The sequence below is a fragment of the Typha latifolia genome, chromosome 12 (genome assembly GCF_019914945.1).
Source record: "Typha latifolia isolate L0001 chromosome 12, TyphaL0001v2, whole genome shotgun sequence".
NCBI lineage: Eukaryota > Viridiplantae > Streptophyta > Magnoliopsida > Poales > Typhaceae > Typha > Typha latifolia.
In genome coordinates this window covers 6,815,110-6,841,262 of record NC_133097.1, presented here as the reverse complement: position 1 = coordinate 6,841,262, position 26,153 = coordinate 6,815,110, and the positions used below count along the sequence as shown (strand labels likewise).

Genomic DNA, 26,153 nt, shown 5'->3' with positions numbered 1-26,153 from the left:
AGTTAAGAAAGAAAAGAGAGAGAGAGAAAAGAGTGAGGAGAGAGGTTGACAGAGCCAAATCTACGTCGAAAGAGTTCATCGAAGGTTAATGAAGCTACGTTGTAGAAGTTCGTCGGACATTGATAAAGGCCGAAACTACGTCGGAGAGGCATCACTTAGGAGAATGAGAGAGAGTGAGTGGGGGGGGAAGATGAGTGCATGGGAGAGAGGGGGAGGAGAGGAAGTGGGAGAGAAAGAGGGAGAGGTTGGGATCAAAGGTATTCTGGAGAGGGGGAGTGGTAATAGAGATAATGAGAAGATGGGAGAGAGTTAGTAGGAGAGTTAACAGAAGAGAGAGCTAGTGGAAGAGTTAGTGGAAGAGTTAATAGGAAAGGGAGTTGGTGGAGGAGAGTTAGTGGGGAGAGTTAGAAAGAAAAATTATTTGTATGAGGGGAAAAGGAGAGTGCATGAGTGGTAGAAAACAATATTTTTCTTTGTATTTTTATTTTTATTTTTTAGACTTCATATATGTATACTTTATATTTATATCTTTTTTTCTAAAAAATTTTATTATTTGTTTCTAAAATTTTTATTATTTTTCTGTATTTTAAAATAAAATACAAGCCAATACGGACAACTAATACCGCCGATACGGTTGATACATATCATTTTTTCAGACGGCCGATTCCGATCTTGAGATTTGAAATTTTGAAGTCATCATCAATATATGATTGAAGATTATCAACAATATCTAAAGCAACATTTCCATATTGTTCTTGTGCCAACAAATGAATTCTTTGATCATCATCATCATTCTACGTTCAACTAGATATTAGTTTTAATTATTAATTAATATTATGTGTTTCAATTATATTATAGAGTGTTCAATCATTAATATAAGTTTTAATGAATGTATTCAATCATATTATGTGTTGAATAACATTAATAGTTGACTACTACTATATCTTTAATAAATTAAGTTATTTACAAAAATAATCTAAAGATAAATGACTAAAATGTAGATTTTAATACATATATTCAAATATAATGTAGATTTTAATACATATATTCAAACCAAAATTCAAAAATTAACAATGTCAAACATCCAAAAGAATCTTTAAATATTAAAGATTGTTTATTAAAAATGTTAAATGCATGCCATTAGCATGTAGGAGTGTGCCGAGGGCGTGCTGACCCTAACTAGCACGTGCCACGACAATGGTAGCACGCAGCGGCACATGCCTTTGGCATAGCCATCGTTGTGTCCTATCACTTTTCATTTAGTAAAATATCATTTGATATTATATATAGTTAGTCTTAGATCTACCTATTTGAAAGATAGACTTTTACATTCGCATTTTAAAACTTGACGCAATCTTGTGACCCAATTATAATAAAGATATTAATCAACAACTCTCACATTAGTCATATCACTTCATGATCTTAAGTATGGCTCATTAATTGAGGCAAAGAAGAAGTATCACAACATAAGCCAAGATGTTAACAATGGCAACGATCTCAATCATCCAAAGTTCATGTGAATTGAAAGGATATATGAATCCATAAAGGATATGCAAACCAACTGAACTAACTAGAATGAGTGCCAGAATAAAGTATTTTCAACATAATATTAGTGCCCTTTATATCTGTTTCTTCAGTAATAATAACCTCCCATCAAAAGTGTGTTATGGTTAATATTGGACAACCACAAGGTAATTTATAATCCTCAAAACCTAAGTTCACAATGGATAACTAATTTTACAGCTAATTAAAAATTTGGCAAACTGGAGCGCAGCCTTTATTTAACCACTTACCACCCCAGTAAGAATTATGCCACGTAACAAAGAAAAAACTTCTTTCTGCTGGAGATAACCAACAACATTGCACACCCATGGAAGTTCAGGGTTTATTAAGCAGACCACTGTCTCTAGTAACACAATTGCAGGCATAGTAGAGTGCTTGGATGGCATCAAAAGTTGATTCTTCCATAAATTCCTACACAAAGAACGCAAAGAAAAAAGAATCATACTGCCATACTATATTACTGTAACTTACAGATAACCAAATAATGTGCATCAGCAAAAAGAAGTTAAGTATAAGAAATCAGTGCAATGAAACACAGGGACAGGAAAGTTTTTTGAAAAATCACAGTGAATCAGTGGGTATCAGTGGTTGTCATGTTGACAGAATAGGAAAGTTTCATACCAGGTGTAACATACCTGCGCACCACAACTAACAATATCATTCAACTGGAACCTTTACTTGAGCAGAAACATATGTATGCAAGCAAAGAAATTATGAACACAAGAGCACAACAAGAGACGGCATCATAGCCTGACAATCCTAAATTCCTAATGCACCTTTCAGGTTCCGTTATTCTCTGGTAGATATGTGTTAGGTGATGAGGACCTCCAACAACTCCAAATTCTCAGAGTAGCTGAGGATTGCTAGCTGACTAGCTCCAGTCCCTCCGAAAAAGCCTATGAATAAGTCACTCTCGAGTCTCGATTAAACCATAACTTGTCGTCACATTATATGATTCTTCCGTGATGCAAGAAAGTATTAGTCTAAATTTAATGCATCTTCCAGAACTACATCTATATCTAATTCCTTCAAATCTTTACAAATGGAGAGAAACTATTAAAAAGAAAAGCAGGAAAGAGAAATATTGAAGTCAAACATGACAACAAAATATGAAATGGATGTCAAGAGTTAAGAATTTCTAGAGATATAGAGTTACAATCCATTAAATGGTACTATTTTCAAAAGGTTCTAAATATAAGTAAACTTCAAAGCCTTTTAAATTATAACATAAGGATATTCTTTTCTTTTTTTGGTTATAAGCCTGCATGTAAGGCTACATTATTCTTTTTATACTTTTAAGAAGTTCTTAGTACTGCAAACTTTATTAAAAAAGAGTAAGTTATTGCGGACTTAAAAGTTCTTACAAGCTTAAAAGCTCACAACCGGCAGCCACTCTATAACTTACTACAAACTTAGTAAACTTTTCATTTTTTTGGATGGTGAAGACATATGAGAGATGATTTGAAATGGGAGTATAATAATTACTTTGATGTGACATGAAAAAGTTAAATATTTATATTTTTAGGAAAATTGAATATATATCATACAAATAGTACCAAAATATTATTATCAAATTATAAAATATAAACACACGTCAGACATTTTAAACACATTAAACATATCAGTAAATTATATTAAATAAAAAAATTTAAATTTTCCACCTGTGTGTAAGAATATTTTTTTCCAGATTTTTTTTTCTTAGCCATAGTGAAAAAGGAGCTCTTTTGTGATAAAAAAAATATGTATTTTTTTGGGAGAGAGAAGAGATAAGAGACGGAGAAAGAAGAAAAGAACATTGACAAGACATGAAAGTAATAGATATATCATTTCAATAGACAAAGAAAGGAAGTCTTCTACTCTGCCATTAATCATTCAATATCACCCTTTCGCATTCTCATTCTCCTTCCCCTTCCCCTTCCCCAGTCCTAGTCCCACCCCAAAAAATTACCAATACCTCGCCAGAGATGTGTGACTGGTAAAAGCCTCAAGACCTCTCTACAGTCTCTTATCTCCATCTCTCTCCTCACTCTCTTATTTGCTTTTAGATTAAGAAAGTGGTGATTGGTCGACCACTTCAAGCCAAGCCATAATAGCAGTCCATTTTGCATATTGGACGTTGACAGAGGAAGGGAATATGGGGAGAGGAGGGGGCCAGCGATGCCACCATTGGAGATGTCAGCGAATAAGAGAGATGTGGAGGAGAGGGGGCGACTAAAACCCCCCTAACACAGACCAACCGATTTGCCGGGCCACATAAGAACTATCCGGGTTGATCCATGGACTGCCCCGCCAAGGCGTACGCCAACACCATCTTCCAATACCATGATTTTCAAGTAGGCCAAAATCATATTTTAAGGATGGCCAATAAAAATGGCATATAGATGCTTAATGCAATAAGAAGAAGAGGACAATCATGAATTTTCAGGTAAGACAAATTCAAATTTTAAGGAACAGCCGATAGTCATATACTCATATTAATATAGTATGAAAATCCATCAAACATCACATTACCTGCTACGGTAGACGGCATGCAGGCAAATATATGCAAGTTTTTTTACCCTATGCTCCACAAGAAATTTATTTTCTGAATAATCAATGCCAGCAAAGAGGTTTACAATATCACCTGCAAACGAATATACTATATCAGCAAATTCTATTAGCTGCAAAAGAACACGTCAACACTGGACATGATTTACGATGAAATATCAAGAAAAAACTAAATACTAGACAATGAACTGCTAAACTATGTTATTCAGCATAATAGCATATTATTGGGGCATAACTACTTACAGATGTTTTTCTTCTTTGCTGAATATGGATTGCAAAAAGAAAAGAAAAGAAAAAGAATAAAAAGAAATTCCAGAAAAGTACAAGAGAGCTTAACTCCATGTTCTTGCTTCCGTTCACATTTTATTCTAGTTGGGATATGAAACATTTGAATTCCATCGATCTAAGCATTGTCGAAGTTATATGAATGTAAATTAAGATAAGAATTGATAGATCATAATTGTTAAACATAACATTTAAATCAGACAGTTTAGAATTAATAAAATAGAAAAGAGGAAATTTCTTGATGGGCACTAGCGAAACTAGGGAAACCCTAACTCCTCTCGAAACCCTAGTACATTCGAAAGCAAAAGGCCAGGCCCATGATGATCTCTCGAGCAATGATGGAGCGAGGTTGAGATCTGTGGGTGGAGGATCAGGCGGGCGAGATCGAAGTGACATTTCAAAAATCAATCGGTTATTCTCACTCCAAGCGGAGAAAATGACGGGGAAAGCTTTCTTACGTATGCACATCTAACGCGAGAGAGTGGACCAAGAAATGAAGAGAAGGGGGCTAGTAAATCATTATACCGAGATGTATTGGTAGGAGTGCCCTTAAGATTAAACCGTAGGGTTCAAGAATCATCCAACGATTTCGGTACGGCGAAGAAAAGACAATCAGAGTGTTTCCGGTGTGGTGAGCAAAGCCACTGGGCAGCATCATGCCATAATAGCATCTTGTGTTACAAGTATAACAAGTTTGGTCATTGTGCTGCGAAGTGCTCTCTTGGCCAGACAATAGAGAAGAATGCTCTCTTGGCCAAACAAAGCTCAGTAAATCACCACAACTGCCAAGCAGAAATCAATTCACAGCAAATAGAAAAAATGGGTAAATCCAAAGCTTTAGAAATTGTTGGGAAGAAGAAAACCCTACCGGGTAAAGATCCTTTTTTACACTGTCTATGTGTTTTCAAAATTTTCCAATGATAAATTATATTCAATTGCTCATACTTGTGGCATTAATCTAGGTAATACCCAAGAAAAAAGGAAGAGAACTTGAATATTTTAAGAGCCCTTGAGAGGGAAAGGATAGGAAAGCATGTAGACTCTCTGAGTAAAATCAAAGAGACAGAGGAGATTCAGACGGTGCAGTATGAAGGATATTTTCAAAAATATAAGGGGTATGAGATTACTTGAAAAGAGGAAAAGAGTCAAAGGATAAATTATTCAAAAAGGTCTGGATTTTGTTTGCATTCAAGAAACTAAGTTCGAGATTTGTAAAAATAGGATGCTTATGGCTATGGAAGGAGGTAGGATCAATTGTTGGTCTTATTTATCTTCTGCTGGTGCCTCGGGAGGAGTTCTCATTGGTGTTAATGATGAGAAACTTGTTGTGTTGGATTGGAGTAAAGGAACCCATGCTATTTATGTTAGTGTTTGCAACAGAGATAGCTAGATCAAGTGGGTTTGGAAGGAGAAAGAAACGCTTTACGAGGAACTTAAAAGCTATTAAAATTTGGGGTGAAAATTATTGGCTGCTTGGTGGTGATTTCAATACCACCAGATTTGAAAGAAATAGGAAAGGAAAGAATGTTAGTAAGAAGGGTATTGAATAGAATGTTAAGTAAGGCCAAACAGTATGGTTTGATTACTGGGTTGGAAACTGATGTTAGTAAGAAGGGTATTATCAACCTTCAATATGTTGATGATGCTTTATTATTTGTGAAGGCTGATAGTAGAGAAGTTATGATTTTGAAGTTCTTGCTTTATGGCATTGAAGCTGTATCAGGTCTGAAGATTAACTTTGAAAAGAGTTCATTGGTTTACTTGGAAAAAAATAAAGAAAAAAAAGAATGAACGGACTGCCTTGCTGAACTGCAAAGTGGAGGAGTTACCTATAAGGTATCTAGGTATTCCTCTACATGAGAGGAAGCTGAGGAAGAACGATTGGATACCTATGATTAGGAAAGTAGAGAAAAGACTCCCAAGGTGAAAAAAAATTATTGTCTTTGGGTGGTCATTACTCTTATAAATTTAGTACTGAGTGCAGTTCCTTTATACTATGTCCTTTACCAATATGCATATCTGGGTGTGTAAGAAAATTGATAAATTAAGCAGGGACTTTCTTTGGCATCGCACTACTGAGGAAAAGAAAGGTTATCCTTTAGCTAATTGGGATAGAGTGTGCATGAAAAAAGAATATGGTGGCATGGGGATTGTAATCTGCAAGAACTTAATATGTCATTATCAACCAAATGGTGGTGGAGGTTATTAAATTCTAAAAATCAAATGTGGGCTTTTATTGTAATGCAACGATACTACTGAAAAGTAAAAATTCACTCTTTTAAGCTTACTACTTACTAATTCTGGCTGAGTATCCCCTTTCTGGAGGGGGGGGGGTCGCTGAGTTAATGTTCAAGTACACAATGGGAAGAGAATTAAGTTTTGAAAAAATATTTTGGTTATTGAATTTTCTCTGGCTACGAGATTCTCTCAATTGTTTAGTATTGTTTGGGATGAAGAATAGAGAGAATTGGAATTTGCACTGCTGCCTAATGATGTCTAAACAATTGCTATGAGAAGAACAACAGTTGATAAATTTTGTATCTGAGAATTGTGCTCCAGGGACTAATAGAAATGATTTGGGGGTTTGAAAAAAATAGAATCTCTACTATGAAGTCCTTATATAAATTCCTAAATAATGGAGGTAGGCTCACTAAAGATTTAGCTAATATTAGCAACTGAAAATTCCTTTAAAAGTCAGAGCTTTCATTTGGTTGATTTGCAACAATAAGGTGTTAACCAGAGACAATTTGCTGAAAAGAATGCGGACATGTAGTTCATCTTGTGTTTTCTACAATCATGATGAATTGGTGGATCATATGTTCTTAAGATGTAAATTTGGAAGTCAGTTGTTGAGGCAAACAAAAAGAATTTCGGGGTATAAAGGAGCATATTAAACATGTAAAAGATTGGTTTCGGCAAATCTTCATCAAGGAGAAGATAAGAAAAAATGGTGGTTTATATGGTTTAGTGCTTTTCTGTGGAGCTTGTGGCTGGAAAGAAACAACAGGATCTTTAATAGTTGCATACAAACTTCTTAAGCCTTTTTGCATAAGATCACTACCTTATTCCTCTGCTGGGCAAGGTTCCAGGGAGAGAAAGTCATGAAGAAAGCTTGACACTTGACCTAAGGAACCAAGGTGATCGTGGAGTTGGAGGAGAATGGACAGGGGTGCTAGATGATGCATTCTACATCATCTAAATTTTGTTATCAAGTTATTTTTGTGATGTTTGATGTTTTGTGTCTTGGAGAATACTGCGATAGTTTATAGCTGTTTGAAGGAGGGGTGATGCCATCTGTAATGGAAGGTGGATACTTTAGGACCTTGTGTGGTCCACCTACTGTGTTTTGTGATTTCTAAATGTTTTTGTTGTGGTTATCTTGGGGGAAGTTTACCATGTTTTTAAGTTTCAATGAAACAAGGGCTGCAACCTGTTTGTTAAGAAAAAAAAAGCATTTAAATCGAACATAATGTAGATAAGGATGGATCTGTCGAACATACCACTTTCTCGAACATACTGTAGAAGCAAGTTGCATGTCAATGTAAGGAAACTAACATCATTGGTGTTGCTCACATTGAAGAAGAAAAGCAATTGACGGAGAAACTCTGAATTAGAGCCGAAGCAATGCCTGATTTAGACAGCAAATTGATTAGCTAAAGTTCTAAATTGGCAAAATAAAATCTAACTATATAAGTTCGGAGAATCCCCTACCTATCTACCCATTGGCAATGGTTCCCAAAGGTAAGGTAAAATTGCTCCCGGACCTTAGAGCGTTCCATTTCAACAACCTTCCTCCCTCTGAAGCATTTCTGCAGCTTATAATTAGTCAACTTTCATATTTCAGAGATACAAGGGAAAAATAGGTAAATATTTGGTCTGCGTGAATATTTTCAAGTGTAATAGAAAATTTGTTTACGAGCATCCAATCAAAGGAACCTCAATGAATATATGATCATTGATGAAACAAAGAAAAATTTGTCAAGTTTGCTGCAACCTGTAGCACTAAATATAAGCATGGACAAAAAAAGCCTGGCCAGCCAAGTAATGCTGAAAATGGTGATAAGAAGGACCAGACTTAAGTATGGACATGCAGAAACTTGTCCCTAGAGCCTCATATATATTCCTTATAATCCCACACCCTCTGTTAAAGTCCCCAGCAGATAATTTCCAAAATGCAGCTGATTACTCAATAATTCAGCAGTTTTTGCACAAATAGCAGGAGAAACCAAGGTTACAAAGTAGTATTATGTATCAAAGTATCAAACACAAATTTAAAAAAATCCAGAATTACACATTAGATAGTGCTCAAGACTTGCAAAATAAAACCTACCTAAACCAAGACTATAAGTCAGATAAACCAACTAGATCCATAGAATAGCTCATATGTCTAGGTGTGCTTCTGAATTATAAGACTTAAGGGCAACTTAACTGGTAAAAAGAATTCCAAATCCTAATGCCCTTAGTCTTGTATCAATTTTAGTGAGCTAAATTCCAACATGACCCACTAATACTATTAGCTTTCATTTTTTCAGTTGAATCTGGCAAATTAAGTTCTGGTAGCAAGTCAGCAGGAAATAGATGAAATGGTATACATATCGTTCAACCAGTGTACAGTCAGCTTCATTTCATTTTCAGAAAACTTCAATAGGTTTCAACAACATAATAACATTGTCTGCCTTTCTTCTTAATTCTCTCACTTTTTCTTTCTCTGAGGAACAATGGCAGGCAACAAGACACTGTGCTCATGTATGAAAGAGTAAATACTAAATACAAACATATCATTTTTCAGTACAAACTACACAATAGACTTTGGAATGTATTGCAAAGCAAGAACACAACTTCAACTGGTTAGTAAAACTGTAGAACACACAATAACCCCTGAACTTCTGATCTATGAATTTTATACAGAAGGGTAAGGCTATCAACCCCATACAACCAAGATATTTTATATTATGTTCCAAAAATCATTCAAATATTAGGAATTATGTTAGCTGAAACAAGTTGTAGAGAAATTTAATCTAATCCAGATAAACAAACATAATTGATAGGAATCAAACTAGATGCAGACTATTCAGCTGGAAGAGTGTCCAGATTATATTTCTTCCATAGGCTCGTAAGCACTCAATTTTAGGAGCCAACTGAGCAGTTATTGTGTTTTCTCTATGTATTTAGCAACTTAGAAACCCCGACGCAAAGAAGGAACTGAACTGGAATTGTAAGGGCTATTTTAGGCACCAGATGGATTTTAACAATGCAAATTTTGAACATCTATCTCGAATACCTCCCATGACCTTCTTGTCATCCAGCTTCCACACTTTCTTTGAACAGGTGTTTTACAGGCTGTGACACTGGTAGCCGTTAAGAACTATGAAACAAATTCTACCATCCTATTGGGCTAAGGTATCATACTCAAAATAGTCAGAGGAAAGAAAAGCCATTGATGGCAATTTAACCACAAACAGAGAAAAAGTTGAAGGAGGGCAATTTCGCCCTTCTGTCAATCTTATAAATAAATTAAAAAAAAACTATTTATCCCATCCATTTAACCATCAGGTCAACCGAACGTACATCATTTGCTAAGAATATCCCTTTTTTCAGAGAATCAACTATTAAGTTACTAGCCTTCCGTAACCAAGAAAGCAAGTTGTCATCTTAGTGTTTCCACAAAACGTCTACCAACTCGCAGAATCAACCTAGAATTCAACTTAAAATAGCAATTCAACTAACCTAACCTATCAAAATTTAGAAATAGAGACCACACAAGACGCCATCACATACTGACCTGGATCTTAATGGCTGCCGAGGTCTGTTGCCGTAACCCTAGCCGGCGCTTCCTCTCGAGCCGCGTCTGATCCAGCAGCATCTGCCGGTCCCTCTCCTTCGAGCTCCGGCCCCCGAGGTCCACACGTTTCCGAGCGGACGCATCCCCCGAGAAGAACATCCTTCAAATTCCACCAACAATTATCGAAAAAAATACGAAAGAGATCAAACTTGACGCCAGGAACTCCGAGGATCGGAGTCCTCGATCAAGAAATCGAATCAAACCTCGAATTCGGGGAAATCGACCTCGTCCACCGATCGACAGCGCCGGATCTACTGGATTCGAATGGTTAGGGTTTTGCGAAATGGGAGAGAGAGAGAGAGAGAGAGTCCGAAGAATCGAGAATGGGGTTAGGAGAGAGGAAAGCGGTATCAAATGGCTCTCGCGACTGAAGAATGCAGTACCTAACAGGTATTCGAAGAATTGGCTTGGGACTTTCGGGTCCATCCAAAAATATAAACCCAGCGAAAGTCCACGTGGTGCGCGTCGTCGGTCGGTCCACGCGAGCAGATCGTCTGCAGCGTCGTTTGTAGAAACCTCCTACATTTGCTAACTTGGAAGCTCTTGACTGGCCGAGATATAAATGGTGCAAAAGAAAGGACTAATTTTCACATCTTGAGATACTTTGGTCATTTTCACTATTATTATTCTATCTTCATTTCTCTAAATAAGGTTGAAATAGTCATTAGCTTTATTGCAAAATATCTGAACATTTTCACCAAAATTTCTTTTTTAAGTTTTGTTAATAGCAAAATTAAGTAGACTCTATTTTCTACATTAGATATACTTTTTTTATAATTAAATATGTATAATTTATATAAGAAATGCATAAAGAAGTCTAATCTTACTATTTTAAATATTTCAAAAAATTTAGTATAAATGCCCCTAAAATATAGCTTACTTTTTTATTTATATTAGTTAAAATCACTTATTTTTAAGCCAACGGGATAGATATTAATTGGTTAAACGACTCGTATTGATGTAAATACTCGAATTCAAATAGCATTGATATTTAGTGGGATATAGTTAAATTTTCACTTCTCTTAAAAAAAATAATCACCTACTTTTAAAAATGACAACTTTTGTCTAACTTTCACTTCCTATCAATGAAATAATTCATTATTAAAAAAATATATGTCAAAATATAATTTTATTTTTGTGAGTTTTTGACTGAAACAGCTTCTTAAAAAGTTCAGTCTCCAAAGTTTTTACCAAACAAGTATATTTTTAATCAGCCCAACTACAATGTCATAAGTCACCAAAAAATTTATTAAATTGTTCATCAATTCATATAAAAGATAATAATTTAAATATTTTTATTAATCTTAAAAACACTAAACAGCTAAGTAATTCATATACTTACTTAATCAATAGAATATTCAACATACTATATAGAAAGAATAAAGTATTCTTTAATAAAACACTAAACTATTTAGTGCTTCTCTCTTAACATAAACTATTGAATACTTTAATATTTTTTAATAATTTTATGACATGACATCTGAAGTGATAAAAAATAAATTAAGATTAATATTAAATTTAGGGTATAGCCTATTTTGATAAGTAATATTTTAAAGAAGTCATAGGTGAGAAACTCGATTTTATTTGTCTACCTCAATCCATCTTTATTACTATGGAACTAGGTTAAGATGTTACTCTAGCCAAAATATTAAAAGGAATTGTATCAAATTGACAAAATCACCATATAAAAGATAATAACAATAATGAGTTGTGACATTTTAGATATTTATTATGAGAAATAAGGGGTTGGATAGAGATTAAACAAAAAATTAGTTTATTCTAAATAAATATTTGAACTAAATGGATTGAGATTATATATATAAATTAATTACATTTCATATCTTAAATAAATATGAATACAAATCAATACAGACCTTAGACAAATTTAGTTAGATTTTAAATAAAGTTAAATATTAATCGAATATTAATTAAATCTTAAATAAATAGATATATAAATTGAGAATAAGATAATTCGAAGGTCACCATTTAAATCCTATAATTCCAATTGATACTTAGTAAATTTTTACTATTAAACTATTTTTTAAATAATAATTTTTAGACCAAACACTAAAGTGTTATATGCACATAATTTAAACACGTTAATAATTATTTTTTGTGAGGAAGAAAATAAAAAATAATTTAGATTAATTAAACATAATAGAGAGTTAGAAAGTTTGAAGATACCTAATAACTATTAAATTTATTTGTTATAAAGCAGACATTCGAATTTATTCAAATTTATATGTGATAGTTAAATGTGAATTAAAAAGGATGAAGAGCTAAATAAATAATAATTAAACAGATTAGAGAATTAGGAAGTTTGATGATCTATAATACTAATAAATCTTTAATTTATATATTTAGTTGATAAACAGATATTTGAATTCGTATTCAAATCCCAACTAAATTTTATACAGTAGGAGACCCGGGAAATATCAGAAAGTGTATTTAAATCCGGATCCGGGTCGGATAGGAATTTGCAACCCATATCCTACCACTTTGGATACCGGATCGGATCGGATATTATTCGACCCGTTGTTACGACTCCGTTCGTCTCCGATTCGACCGAACCACCGTCGCAGAAGTCTGTAGAGTGTTTTATTACACCACCGTTAAAGCGGTAGTCGACATCTCTCGTATCCTCTCCCCAGATTCTATTTAATCCGGTTTTTTTTCTCTCTCTCTGCATTTGCTAGGTGCTTAAGCTTAAAGAATTTCGAATCCTCTCCAATGGTGGTATTTTTCATCTTATTCCCTATAGTGATAGTTTTCGTGGTCCTTTATTCTTGTGCTTTGTGTGAGTCTGCGAGAGATTTGGTGTTCAGGTGGAACGGCTATTCAAAGATGACGCCACGGAGGAGAAGGGGGACCGGGCAAGGATGGTATGCTTCTTTATAGCAATTTTGAATAGCCGTTGTCTTCCTTGATAAGTATTATGTCAGTGGGTAGAGAAAAAATTTCTGAAATGTAATCATAAGGTAAATGTATTCAAATTAATGAAAAAGTAGTCAGATTGATGATGCGAGACTAGATTTCCACTTTGTTTAATTCTAGAAAAAAGGCTCTTTTTGTGGTAATTGTGGTGCCAAATCCAGCAAATTCTGAGAGAAATAAGTTTTCAAGAATTTTGTGTTTGTTTCCGAACTTATTTCACAGTGTGGCTCAAGCTTATCTTTCTCTTGAAGAACTATCCTGTCCAAGAATGTACATGATCACGATCTTTGCTGTCGCACTGTACAGCTGTACTTTTCCTGTCACTCATCGAAGCGTAATACTGTAACTCTTTAAGGATGACGATCTAACTTAATCCATGCAAGTCTCTGGTTTAGGGCATGCTTTGTCGTTCTTTACCTGTATTACGCTTGGAGCGGAGAAGCCATTTTCAAGGGATGACAAAGATGCCAAATGTGCTCTTCACCTTATTGCTCATTGATTAGTAGACAGAGAAGCCTGCATTTGCACAATCCATGATCATCTAAAAGAAGATTGATCTTAATACCTGTCATTCCATTCACAGATACATTTATGCATTTTCAGGAAGAGTACATTTTTTAATGCCAGATTGTCTGCGAGAAAACCGAATGGCCGTTTGAAGTCTTACCTCTTTACCTGTATTCTTCTTAGTGCTACATATTTATTGTTACCACTTCGGTGCTTACTTCCCTGTGCAGGCATCATTTGTTGGTGCAGTGGCAATTTCTGATTTGGTCAAGACCACTCTTGGACCAAAAGGAATGGTGGGCTCTTTAGAATAATAACTTGTGTTAGACAGTATCGACTTTGGTAATCACGTAATGTAAATCTATTCAACACATTTGGTTTGCAGGATAAAATCCTACAGTCAACTGGCAGAGGACATAAAGTTACTGTTACCAACGATGGTGCCACTATCTTGAAGTCACTTCATATTGACAACCCAGCTGCTAAGGTCCTAATTGGTATCCTTTAATTGCCTCCTATTGGATGTTGATGACAAGCCAAATTTTCTTTGACAACACTATTTTCTAATCCTTTGGTAGTTACATGGAGAACTATATTTCACACTGGTATCATGATTACCCAGTAATCCAGTGAGCCCTTTATTTAAAAATTCAGATATCTCAAAAGTTCAAGATGATGAAGTTGGTGATGGAACAACCTCTGTTGTTGTTCTGGCTGGAGAGCTTCTTAGGGAAGCTGAAAAATTGACTAATGCAAAGGTTCATCCAATGACCATTATTGCAGGTATGTCTCAAATTGCTGAAGTGCATTCTGTGTCCTGCTATAGTTTTTCTTTAGTAAGTGCAGAACTGCAGGTGTACGGTAATAAATCTAGCTTGTGTGATGATAATGTGTAAGTCGAAGACAATGGTCTTTGGGATATCTTATCTATCTCTTTCTGTCCCCTAAATGTCATTCAGTTGAGTTTTTGGGCTTTTAAATTTTCTTAGCTTATATAATATTTTCTTCTTTCCTTCTAATATGTAGTTCTGTGTGGTTGATTTTGGTGAGACAAATTTAGGTGCATGCCTTCCTCAGTACCTCATGTAGATACATTTTTTTTTTGTGCAGCTCTCATGGCATGAGATTTGTATTTACAAGTTATCTTATGAATGCATTAGTAGTAGTTGCAAGACACGGTTCTTAATTCATGTTTCAGTCTCATCTATTTGTGTAACATGCCTGTCTAGTATGTCCAAAATGAATTAGGATTCTATTCTATAAGACTATCCTCATTTCCTGTTGCAAAGGAACCACATGAAAATTAATGATGACTTAATTACCATCTAAATTATTTATTATTACCTTTGGATTCTTTTCCTTTCCGTCTGTAATTTGCCTATCTGATGAGTTCCTAATTTTCTGATGTTGACCTAAAATTTGCGCAATGCCTTTATGCTGCTGCTCATAGTTCATTTTTTCATATGTAACAGAATTGATAGTGGTCTGGTGGATTATTTCCTGGAAGTTTTTATCTTGGTTAGTTTCATTTTTCCTTATGTGTTAGGCTACAGGATGGCTGCAGAATATGCACATAATGCTTTGTTGAATAGGACCATGGACAATAAACAAAATCCAGGTATTTATTATTTTTTGTTGTAGAAACAACAGTTTGTCTTTATATCTATTATTTCCAATCAGTTTTCCTCTGTTAGCATCTCTAACTGCAAGTCCATGATGGTGCCTTCTTGAAGGAAAAAAAAGTCAAGGTTCCCACTAAGAGGGTATCTGACTTTATTCCGTGACTTTGCACATTCTGCTATGGAAAAAATTTAAGTTACATGCCATCAAAATAAATTTACATCTGCAATTTTTTTTCTTTCTAATATATTTTCAGTATGTTATTCATTTATTTGCATATCTTGTATTTCCTGTAATATTTTATTTACTTGGCAATGCAGATAAGTTTAGATCAGATCTGATGAATATTGCTATGACAACCTTGAGCTCAAAAATACTTGCAAGGACAAGGAATACTTTGCTGAACTAGCAGTGGATGCTGTTTTGAGGCTCAAGGTACTAAAAGAGTGAAATATAGCTTCTTTTGTGGCATTCTCATCCCTGGTCAATTGTTTGCCTGAGAAAAATATCATGTTTGCAGCGGTTAACCCATTATAGATCAAAGTGTTTTATCAATTGCTTCTTATGTTTGTGTGGTGCATTCTAGAGAGATAAACGCCTCTCTGGTTATATATACTAGAGAGACTAACTCAGTTGGTCTCTTGTTACATGCACAACTTTGTCCAATATATACTAGGAGAGATATAGATAGTTGGAGCGCATGGTGCAGAGTAGAAGTGTAACCTCAGAATATTAGAGGTTGATCTGAAAAATTATCAAACCGAGGTCTGGTTTAAATTTAGTTCTGATGAAATTTGAGAACAAAAATGATAAAGGATTGATTGGATTAGGAATATGAAAAGTAAATGACAGACTGTATCATTGAGCAATGAAATCTGTAATAATTCAGTGGAGCAAAGAGAAGATTCATGGGGAAGAAACAAGAGAGAGAAACATGAGAATATATAAAGGAAAGGGCTCTTAAATAGAACTTTTTCATTATCAAAATAAGTCACATTAAGGATGAAAAAACAATTTATTTATTTGTAGGCTGAATTTTCAACATTATGATCTCCCCTTGTCATACTTTAATATTTACTTTTCCATAAATCTATCTATCGAAGTTTTGAGAATATTGGGATAATGGCAAACTGAATGAAGCTATTGTGACCCTGGTCTTTGGGGGAAAAAATAATTTGTTCGATGTGCTCAATTAGGTTAAGCTTGAATTATATCGAGCTACTTCAAGGGTCAAGATCCGATTGTATTTCTCTTAGCAGGCAAGTGGTTTGGTTCATCTTTGGGCATGGCACAATATCATATTCTTTCCTTTCAGAAGAACTTGACTGTGGGACTATGGAAGGAGTTAAGAGTTGTTCTTCATTGAGCCAGAGCCAAAGGGAAAATCATTGTCCCTTCTAGATATACTAATTTGTCAATTGAGAAGGTCAACTGTGTTTGTGCCGAAAGCTTCTTCAGAATCCATAATCTGCACAGAACTCTAGCTAAATGCTATGTGTATACTCTTGAATGTGTTACGCTTGAATTTGATTGCAACCCGAACCATAACAGTTATGTCATTTTTTGGTCACTTGCTACTTTTGTTCATAAAAGTTTGTAAGTCAAAACTTTTTCAGGCTTTCCTTTTCTGGTAAGTGGTAATGTCATCTGACTGGTGCAGGGCAGCACAAACTTGGAGGCAATCCAGATTCTGAAGAAAGCAGGATGATCTCTCAAGGATTCATTTTTGGATGAAGGGTGTGATTTTTTACATCATTGCAATGCATCTTTACTTGATAGATGCTTCAATACATCGGAATCATGAGCAATTATAGTTTACCGTGCAGGTTTATTCTTGACAAGAAAATAGGTATAGGACAACCAAAACGCATTGAAAATGCGAAGATTTTGGTTGCAAATACTGCTATGGACACTGACAAAGTTAAGATTTATGGGGCTCGTGTTCGTGTTAATTCAATGGCCAAGGTTGCAGAGATTGAAGCAGCTGAAAAGCAGAAAATGAGAGAGAAAGTACAAAAGATAATAGCTCATGGAATTAACTGTTTTGTCAACCGTCAATTGATATACAATTTCCCTGAGGAACTGTTTGCAGAGGCTAGTATACTTGCTATTGAGCATGCTGATTTTGACGGAATAGAGAGACTGGCTTTGGTTACTGGTGGTGAGATTGCATCCTCCTTTGATGATCCAGAATCTGTTAAGCTTGGCCACTGCAAGCTCATAGAGGAGATAATGATTGGCGAGGACAAACTGATACATTTCTCTGGGGTTGAAATGGGTCAAGCTTGTACAATAGTCCTAAGAGGGGCAAGGTAAATCCAGTATATAATGATTGCAGAAAGGTTTTCCTGATTTTAATCATACACTTTAAAAGTTGGGTTGATTTCCCCCATATTCTTATGATATGCTCTATTAAAGAACAGACATTTTCTGTTCCTATTTTGAGGTCTTATAATCTTGTGGAAGAAAGTCAATTATTTAAGTTCATATAGTCTAGACCATATATGTAATGTAAATTGTCTAGACCTATAATGCGTAGACACTCCAAAGTAATCCAGTTTACCTGTGTTGACTTGATGGAAACACTGAGAAAAAATTGAACCTAGAACCTGAAAAATATTCCTCTTGGATAGTGTGGTTATATTGATGTGGGGGTGGAGGGATGAGGCCTATTCTATGGTGTTGGTGGAGGCAGTGGCAACCAACAATGACATGCATGCGACAATACTGGTTGTGGTTGTCCCTATGGTCCATTGTCGGATTCTTTCCCCTAAGGCATTTCATTCATTGGCAAGGTTATTAGACACTGTCGCAGATTCTCCTATACTGTTAGTAAGTGTTCTATATCTGTCAAGTTGTTTTCCTACAACTGTGCTAAATTTTTGGCCCACATGCACAACTCCTTTTAAGCACTATGTGATATGTTGTGACTGTTATGTTTCTATTCCACCAATATCTCTCAATAGTTGGTTTGTTTATTCTGTTGACTCCTATTTCTTTGTTATGTTTTCTGCAGGTAAGAGAAACCATATAGTTATAATGCAATATTAATTATTTACGTTTATTGTCCATGCTTTCTTGTTGCTCTGTTTTAGTCTATAACTTTGGGTTGACATCTGCCCCGCCATAAGAGGCAGATTAGCTAGCATATACCCAAAACCGTGTAAACTATATACCCATTTTGTAATAGTTGAGAAAACAATTTAAACATTCCTAAGGTGTAATAGTACTAGGTAAAATCTCGTAAACATAATAGCATTCAGTTCAGCTGACATCGACTCTAGTTGTTTTTCTTGCTAACTCTTGTTTATCTGATTCTCAGTGAACATGTCTTGGATGAAGCTGAAAGATCCTTGCATGATGCCTTGTGTGTGCTGTCTCAGACGGTGAATGACAGTCGAGTGCTGCTTGGTGGTGGATGGCCTGAGATGGTGATGGCAAGAGAGGTAGATGATCTTGCCCGCAAGACACCTGGGAAGAAATCTCATGCAATTGAGGCCTTCTCCCGTGCACTCCAGGCGATTCCAATGATCATTGCTGACAATGCTGGCCTTGACAGTGCTGATCTGATCTCTCAACTTCGTGCAGAGCATCATAAGGAGAAAAGCAATGCTGGAATTGATGTCATTTCGGGTGGTGTAAGTCAGAGAAACCATTTCCAATAATTAGAGCTAGCATCCTATTAATGTTGTGAATAACCTTTAAATTGCTGCTACAGATTGGTGATATGGAGAAGCTAGGGATATCGGAGTCCTTCAAAGTTAAACAAGCTATACTCTTATCTGCAACCGAGGCAGCTGAGATGATGATACTGCGGGTTGACGAGATCATAACATGCGCCCCAAGGAGAAGAGAGGATAGAATGTAGGGTTGTTTATGTCTGATCAAATTTTCCATGGGACCCATTTGCTTGGAGATGTATTTTCCATAGGTTTTTGAGGAGATTTTGCCAGACTTGTTCCACTTTCATAATCTAAGATAGAATCCTAGAAAACTATATGATGTATGAATGTGAGTTTAGGAGTGTACTAATAGAGAGCATAACTTGTGTGACGGTTAAAGACTTGTTTCGTGTCATGTATATGCTGGAACAATTCTATAGTCAATGGAAGGAAATCTTTATCATTCTGGTTAGAAATGCCCAAATGTGAATAACTAGGGTGTATTTATTCTTGGATAAACCCTTTCTTACCCATGGAGGCATCGTTATCCAAAAAATCCTTCTAAATTAAATGACTCACTTATCCATTGTGCACTAATTATTGTTTAGTAATCAATAAACAGGAGGTGTGTACTTGAAACTTCCTTTATTAATCTACGAGTCAAAGAGCATAAAATCTTTCTAGCTGTTGCTAATTTATTGGTCAAAAGATCATTAAAACTGTCATGATTATTGAGTCAAAGAAGCATCAACATGGAAGATGGAACATCATATCCTCATTAATCAAACTTGAAACGAGGGACACAGAGAATGGATGAGTCAAGGGAATTCCTTTTTGACGAAATTCCTCTTCTTTTTTCCTCTTTTTCTTTAATCTTTCACCACCGTCTTATGATTTCATTTGACACTAAGGAGGTCTCCAAGTGCGTCAAAGAAAGAATAGTAATACAACTCTAAATTTAGTCGCCTTCCTTTTGCCGGGAATTTTGAAGTAGGTGTAAGCTAGAGGTAGGCAAGAATTTGGACATGTTTCAGATTCTGATGTGGTTTCATGTAAGATATATTGAACTGTTTGCTTTTTCGTACGGGATGAGTTTGATTGAATCGAGATTAGTCAAATGGAAGAGCATTTACAAGAATAGTTTTTAACTAAGAAGGTCTTAGAATTAATTCTAACTTTAAATAATTATTACCGAGAAAATTATTTAGTGGCTTGGTTTAGTTGATGGCTCAATAATGTTGTTAACTAACTGCGACAGCTTTAGAAACAATTGTTCAATGACACACATAACTTAAAATCTAAATTAGTTAGCTTACTATATTAGTTAAAGCTTAATAAAGCTTAAGTGACTCTGTACAAGAAAGAGTTAGCCATTTTATTTCGAGACTAGTGAGTTAAAAACCAAACAATTAAAAGACAACTTACATAAAAATTTCAGTTGACTCAACAAAACAGTCAAAAACTCATCACCTAATCTCATATTTAAGTTTTAAATTAGACATGTGTGAGATTGCAGTTGACTCAACAAAATAGTCAAAAACTCGATTCATAAATAGTTGATGTATACGTTCCAGTAATTGGTTTAATGTTTGATTGAATAAATCAGTGATTTTGAGTTGAGCGATTTACATTAAATGTTTGAGATGCAGGTGCACATTGAAGCCAGAAGATTAGCTATAAATTAGTGAAGTGAAACTTTGGACTAATAGCATTAAGTTACTGATTCTGAAAATTCCAGAGAAAAATCCTAATTTATTCATCACATCCAGTAATTAATACTGGAATCTCTTTTTAATCAATAATACTTCTTCTTATTTCATCAGATTCTACTCTCTTTTTTTAACATAAACTTATACATTCGCATCTCTTATTTTGTTGAGACATGCACCAAATCGTTTCATTTGATTGGAATCTACTTTTATTAATGTCACTATATTTTTTTTTTCTTAGTATCATTTGAGTCAGGAAAAGAAGGGAATAAACTTTTTAAGACTGGAAGAAAAGAACTCCCACTTTTAAAAAGCTTTAGTCAAAGATGATCTTGCTTCCCTAAAGAAACGTTGCCAGATGAGACATAAAAAATTATGGGTTAAATTAGAACTAAGCCTCCTGAACTATTATTGCCCATTTTTATATCGACCATCTAAGTATATTGATATTTTAACTATATAAAACCTCTTAGATGATCATTTCATTAGCTGCCCATTTAATTTTTTTTATTAAGACATATCATGTTATCAAATTTAGACGCTCCAAGACTGATTTAACTTTATTTTAGAGAAAAAAAATGTTTATTTAATATTTGTAGTTAACACTGTGTAAGAAATATTAAATAGGTGAGGGAGTTAAAGTATTATAAAAAATAAATAAGAGAGTTTACATGAAACAGGGCCATAATTCGGGTCTAGGTTGTCATAAATTTTACAAAGTTAGTACTCAAATTCTCTTGAGTTAGCTTAAAAAATGTTTCATTTGATCAGATACTTATAATTTAAAGGCCAATTCTCCATTATCCAATGAGCTTTAATCCTAAGTTAGAAGCTCCAATTTGAGAAACGATATTGTTCTAAATATCAAATCAAAGGTCACTTGCCGATTAGAATTTGACTTGTGCTTTAAATTGTAGTTGTTGTTTCATTTAGGTGAAGGCACCTTTTTTTTTTTCTTTTTTGTTTTGAGTGAAAGCATGTAAGCACAAGATTAGTTCATTCAGGTTACAATAAGACAGTCATATACATTAGAATAGAAGAGATAAAGCAACTATTATTTGATATAAATTTCAAATTTAGTCTAAATAAACGTCAGAGCAGAGCATCAAGCCTAATAATATTAAAAAGAGGGACCCTTGAGTTTAGCCTGTGACCGACAAGATCTAACAGTCGAAGACACAGCGGAAGCGGCCATAAGGCTCAATTACGATGGAGATTCATAGAGACCTTCACGAGGGTGATGATATAAGTACGTCGATGAGGAGAAAAGAGAGAGAAAGAGGAAAAAGATGGGGAAGCAAGAAAGAAAGAGGAAGTTTAGGCAAAAGCCTCCAAACATAGGGGAGAAGCCCTGATTAGGCATTCAACTATTTTCCTCCTCTCATGGGAGTCCTTTTCATCTCTAGTCATGTTTTGATGTGATTCGAGCCCGATTAGATCACCTCACATGAGACACTGGGTCTGATAGATCGAACTAGCTTATCATTGAAAATTTTATTTTAATAGTAATGGTCTTGAGTTGTAGCATTGAACGACACTAGATGATATTTGAACACTAAAGCCCCATCGAAGAATAAGACTCTCAGATTTTGACGTTCGAATTATCATAGCTAGATGTTCGAACGCTAAAACCCCGTCAAAGAATAAGGCTCTCGCGTTTTAGTGTTCAAATTGTCATAGCTTGAAATTTGAACACCACAACCCTGTTGGAGAATAAGTGCTTTAGGATTTTGGTATTAAAACGGCTAAGCATGGCGTTCAAACGCCACAACCCCATTGTGCTCTCGGGTTTTGCCTTTCAAAAGGCCACAACTCAACATTCTAACAATCGAACTCAAGACTACAACTTGGCCAACGGCGTTCGAACGCTAATCCAACGACGTTCGAATGTCTGACACTTAAGTCATTATGTTAGGATTAATTTAACTTATTTTAAAATTTTGTTAATTATTCATACTTAACTTGAAAAGTAAAGAAGAGAGTTTCTATGCAAATAAGGATATTTTGAATGATATCCATGCAAATATCAACTTTAAAAACACATACAAGCAAATGAGAAATTTTCTAAAGGTATATGCGTAATTTTTTAAAAATTAATATCTATTAGATAATTCTATATAAATTAGAACTATGCATGATTAAGTGACACAAATGAAAGTCTAGAAAGACAGCTTAAATTTTGGCTTAAGTATAAATTGTAATATTTTTTCCATGCAAAACATTAACTCAATTTTCTTGAATGAGACTCTAATTACCCAACCTATAGTCATAGCTAGCAAATGGACCAATATAAACATATAAAGTTTTCAAACCTCAGCTGCTACTAAACAAATGGAGAAGATTTGGCTTAATAAAATTCAACACTTTCTCCCCCTCTTTTCTTCTCATCTTTTTCACTGTCTCCCACTAGCAACTAAACTAAAAAGAGGATCCAATGGAAGACCAGACTGCCTAAGAAAAAGTGAACACATTTGTACACTTAGAACTCAGACAGAAACCCTTTTATTCTTCTCTCCATTTTTGACAATTGCCATTGATGGAACCTCTTAATCCTTGCAACATGTTCCTGCCCAATGTGGGTAGTGCTTATATGATTAAATAGCTCATGTTATATAAGTATTCTCGAGTTGATTTCTAATCTCACTGACATTAATTTAACTAAAACTATTAGATTTTCATTCTCTTCGAGAATGAAAAAAAGAATAACTTAAATTTTACCCCCTGTCATCAAAGCGTAAATTCAATTCACCTTCCTATAATTTTATTCGTGTTATTTTATCCTCTTATGGTTTATATATTTGCTCTGAAACCGTTATTTTTTTTAATCACATTTGACCAATTCACAGGTTAATTTTGCGGATACTCATTAGATATAGAGTTATAAATTTTTTGATAAATTTACCAACACATCTGAAATAATAGTAGTTGAATATTAGATGATAAAATACAAAAATATACATTAATTCAATATATTTGTTATATATTTGTTATCCAATCCTTTACAATTTTGCATATAACGAGTACTTTCAAGTTTGACATATAATCTGTTCAAATATAATTGAGAAAATAATAATTACACTTCGGTCTAGACCACAAAGAGGTATAATGACACAAATAACACGTATTCTAAAAAAAATTGGACTTAACTAAGAGGAGTAAAATGTAATTTCTCAAAAATAGTAACACATTTTCATAAAGTACTAAACTAGATTAAGATTTCACTCGTATAAATACTAAGCATCGATAAAATACTCTTTCTACGTACATATAGTAAAGATATTCGAACCGAGAGTTAGAGTTTCAAAATTTCCACATATTTGCACATTGACTCCTTTTCAGATAAATTAGCTAATAAATAATAATAATAATAATAATGTACTGTTCTTCTACAGAGAATATTACAAGTAAATACAATTCAAGGCTGTTTGCTTCTCTGTTCCAATTTCCTTTTGTTAAATGGGGTGGACCTTTAGAAACAGTCTGAAGTTAGTGGGGAATTCAAAGCTTAATTTTTTTTCTAATCAACCCATGGAAGAGACATTATTTTCTCCCTCACAAGTCATAAAAGCCAATTAAAAAAAAAGGTGGAATAAGTAAAAAAAAATCATATCAGGAAATGGGATTGGAGTCAAAATTCATAAAATCCTATTAAACTACTTGATCTTTTTTCAAATGATGCCATTAGTATCATGTACTTATCTTGTACTAACTCTTATATAACACATCATACACATGTCTCTTTTCTCATTCTTTCCATTAAAGCCTTGCACCTCTCTCTCTCTCTCCCTCTCTCTTTCTCTGTCCTCTATATCTATCAACATAAAGTCATTAGTTCAATCTATAGACAACCACCAAACTAATAAGGTGAGGATATGGAAGTCCATGGAAGCTCAGCAAGACTACCAGTTGAAGAAGAAGAAGAAGAAGAAGTAGTAGTAGTAGTAGACAAGGACCTCAAAAGAGGACCTTGGACTCTGGAGGAAGACCTACTGCTGAGAAAATTCATCGCCGGCCACGGCGAAGGCCGGTGGAACTCGCTCGCCCGGAGCGCCGGTAAGCAGAAGCAATTCCTCTTATGATCTTATCTTCTACCTTCTCTCTTTTGCATCATAGTGTTCGTGTTTAAGTAACATGGATAAGAGAGCAAGTGTCACAGTGAAAATAGAAAAAAAATTAAAATCTATGTCTTTAAACTCTAAACCCCGAGAACATTAAGCACGTATTTATATAAAACCGGCATTAATTAACTTGGTGTTATGTTTATTATCTTGAATCTTTTGATCTAATTTCTTTTTAATCTCATTCAAACTGGAGATATCTTATTATCAACTCCATGGAATTAAGCAGGTCTGAAACGATCCGGCAAGAGCTGCAGGCTTCGATGGCTCAACTACCTACGTCCAGATCTCAGACGCGGTAACATTACTCTCGAAGAACAACTCCTTATCCTTCAACTCCACCTGCGCTGGGGAAATCGGTAATCTAACAATTCAACCCCTAATCTTATTTATTTTAGAGTTTTTTCCTCTCTTTTTTTTGCATATATAACCCCACCCTTCTAAATTTTGTATTTGCGTATGTTATTTTATCTACTATCTTACGCTATTAATATCCATAGCAGATTTACGTAACATTTCGGTGCAAATCTTTTCACACGGCATCTGAAACAAATAATATAAAAATATAATTAGTTCTCCACTAAGTTATACGATTGGATCTAAATCTAATGACTTAGTATTGGATTGGTTCAAAAAGACAAGAGCACTACTATTATGCTAAAGAAGAGTTTCACACGGATCTTCTTTCTTCCTCCAGTCTTTCCGGGCAAGAATTTTTCAACTAATTAATTATAATTGATAGGTGGTCGAGAATCGCGCAGCACCTGCCCGGGAGGACTGATAACGAAATAAAAAACTACTGGAGGACCAGAGTGCAAAAATACGCGAAGAGCCTCCACTGCGACGCCAACAGCGACAAGTTTAGAGCTGCCATGAGGGAGGTTTGGATACCCAGACTCGTCGAACGAATCCGGGCAGCTTCGGGCAGCACGGCGCCGGCCGCCGCGCCGTGCCCGGTGGAGAGCTGGACCGCCGCCGGGGGGTTGTCGCCGGAGTCGATCGTGACTCAGTTCTCGTCGAGTCCGATCTCGGAGTGCATCAGCTCTGACCCAATGCAAAGTGGTCAGGTTCATTGTGGCGTGGATTTGGCTCAGGAGGCCCAGAATTTGGGTGGGTGGCCTGAGTCGGTGTATGAGCAAGGAGGTTGGATTGGGTTGGAATTTGGTGAGAATTTGTGGATAGAGAATAGTTGGTGCATGCAATGATAGACTTGACAGAGGAAATTTCTAACTTATATTTCTCTAGATCTTTTATTTTTTTTTTAATTTTCCTTTTTATAATCCTTTTATTTTGAGGTGAATTGTAGTTTAAAAATGTAATCTTGAAGTGTACCAAAGAATATGGTGTTTAAATTTGGATTTTGCAT

At 35.0% G+C, this 26,153-nt stretch overlaps 2 protein-coding genes and 1 pseudogene across 3 annotated transcripts in view; 2 read left to right on the top strand and 1 right to left on the bottom strand.

Annotated features, from left to right (window-relative positions):
• LOC140798625 (E3 ubiquitin-protein ligase UPL6) overlaps positions 1 to 10,644 on the bottom strand; it is a 33,289-nt gene extending 22,645 nt beyond the window's left edge. The window contains exons 1-6 of one of the 2 annotated variants that reach the window (XM_073152554.1): positions 10,441 to 10,644; positions 10,178 to 10,337; positions 8,107 to 8,204; positions 7,896 to 8,023; positions 4,075 to 4,186; positions 1,794 to 1,974 (exon numbers count right to left, since the gene is read on the bottom strand). In XM_073152554.1, the coding sequence (XP_073008655.1) occupies positions 1,794 to 1,974; positions 4,075 to 4,186; positions 7,896 to 8,023; positions 8,107 to 8,204; positions 10,178 to 10,336 (678 nt within the window). In that variant the 5' untranslated portion in view covers position 10,337; positions 10,441 to 10,644. The remainder of the gene's footprint in view (positions 1 to 1,793; positions 1,975 to 4,074; positions 4,187 to 7,895; positions 8,024 to 8,106; positions 8,205 to 10,177; positions 10,338 to 10,440) is intronic. The other variant, XM_073152556.1, reaches the window with a different exon arrangement.
• A 2,231-nt stretch (positions 10,645 to 12,875) lies between these two features.
• Positions 12,876 to 19,436, top strand: LOC140798516 (T-complex protein 1 subunit beta-like; annotated as a pseudogene).
• Positions 19,437 to 24,435: 4,999 nt separating this feature from the next.
• LOC140799123 (transcription factor MYB2-like) lies at positions 24,436 to 26,153 on the top strand. Its single transcript, XM_073153274.1, has 3 exons — positions 24,436 to 24,722; positions 25,017 to 25,146; positions 25,530 to 26,153. The coding sequence occupies exons 1-3, from the start codon at positions 24,542 to 24,544 to the stop codon at positions 25,990 to 25,992; spliced, it is 774 nt and encodes a 257-aa protein (XP_073009375.1). The 5' UTR covers positions 24,436 to 24,541; the 3' UTR covers positions 25,993 to 26,153.

Bases quoted from the DNA above. Each gene is read 5' to 3' on its own strand.
- LOC140799123 (XM_073153274.1), top strand. From the start codon at position 24,542: ATGGAAGTCCATGGAAGCTCAGCAAGACTACCAGTTGAAGAAGAAGAA. The intron at 24,723-25,016 runs GTAAGCAGAAGC...GGAATTAAGCAG, and splicing joins CTCGCTCGCCCGGAGCGCCG to GTCTGAAACGATCCGGCAAG. The intron at 25,147-25,529 runs GTAATCTAACAA...TATAATTGATAG, and splicing joins CACCTGCGCTGGGGAAATCG to GTGGTCGAGAATCGCGCAGC.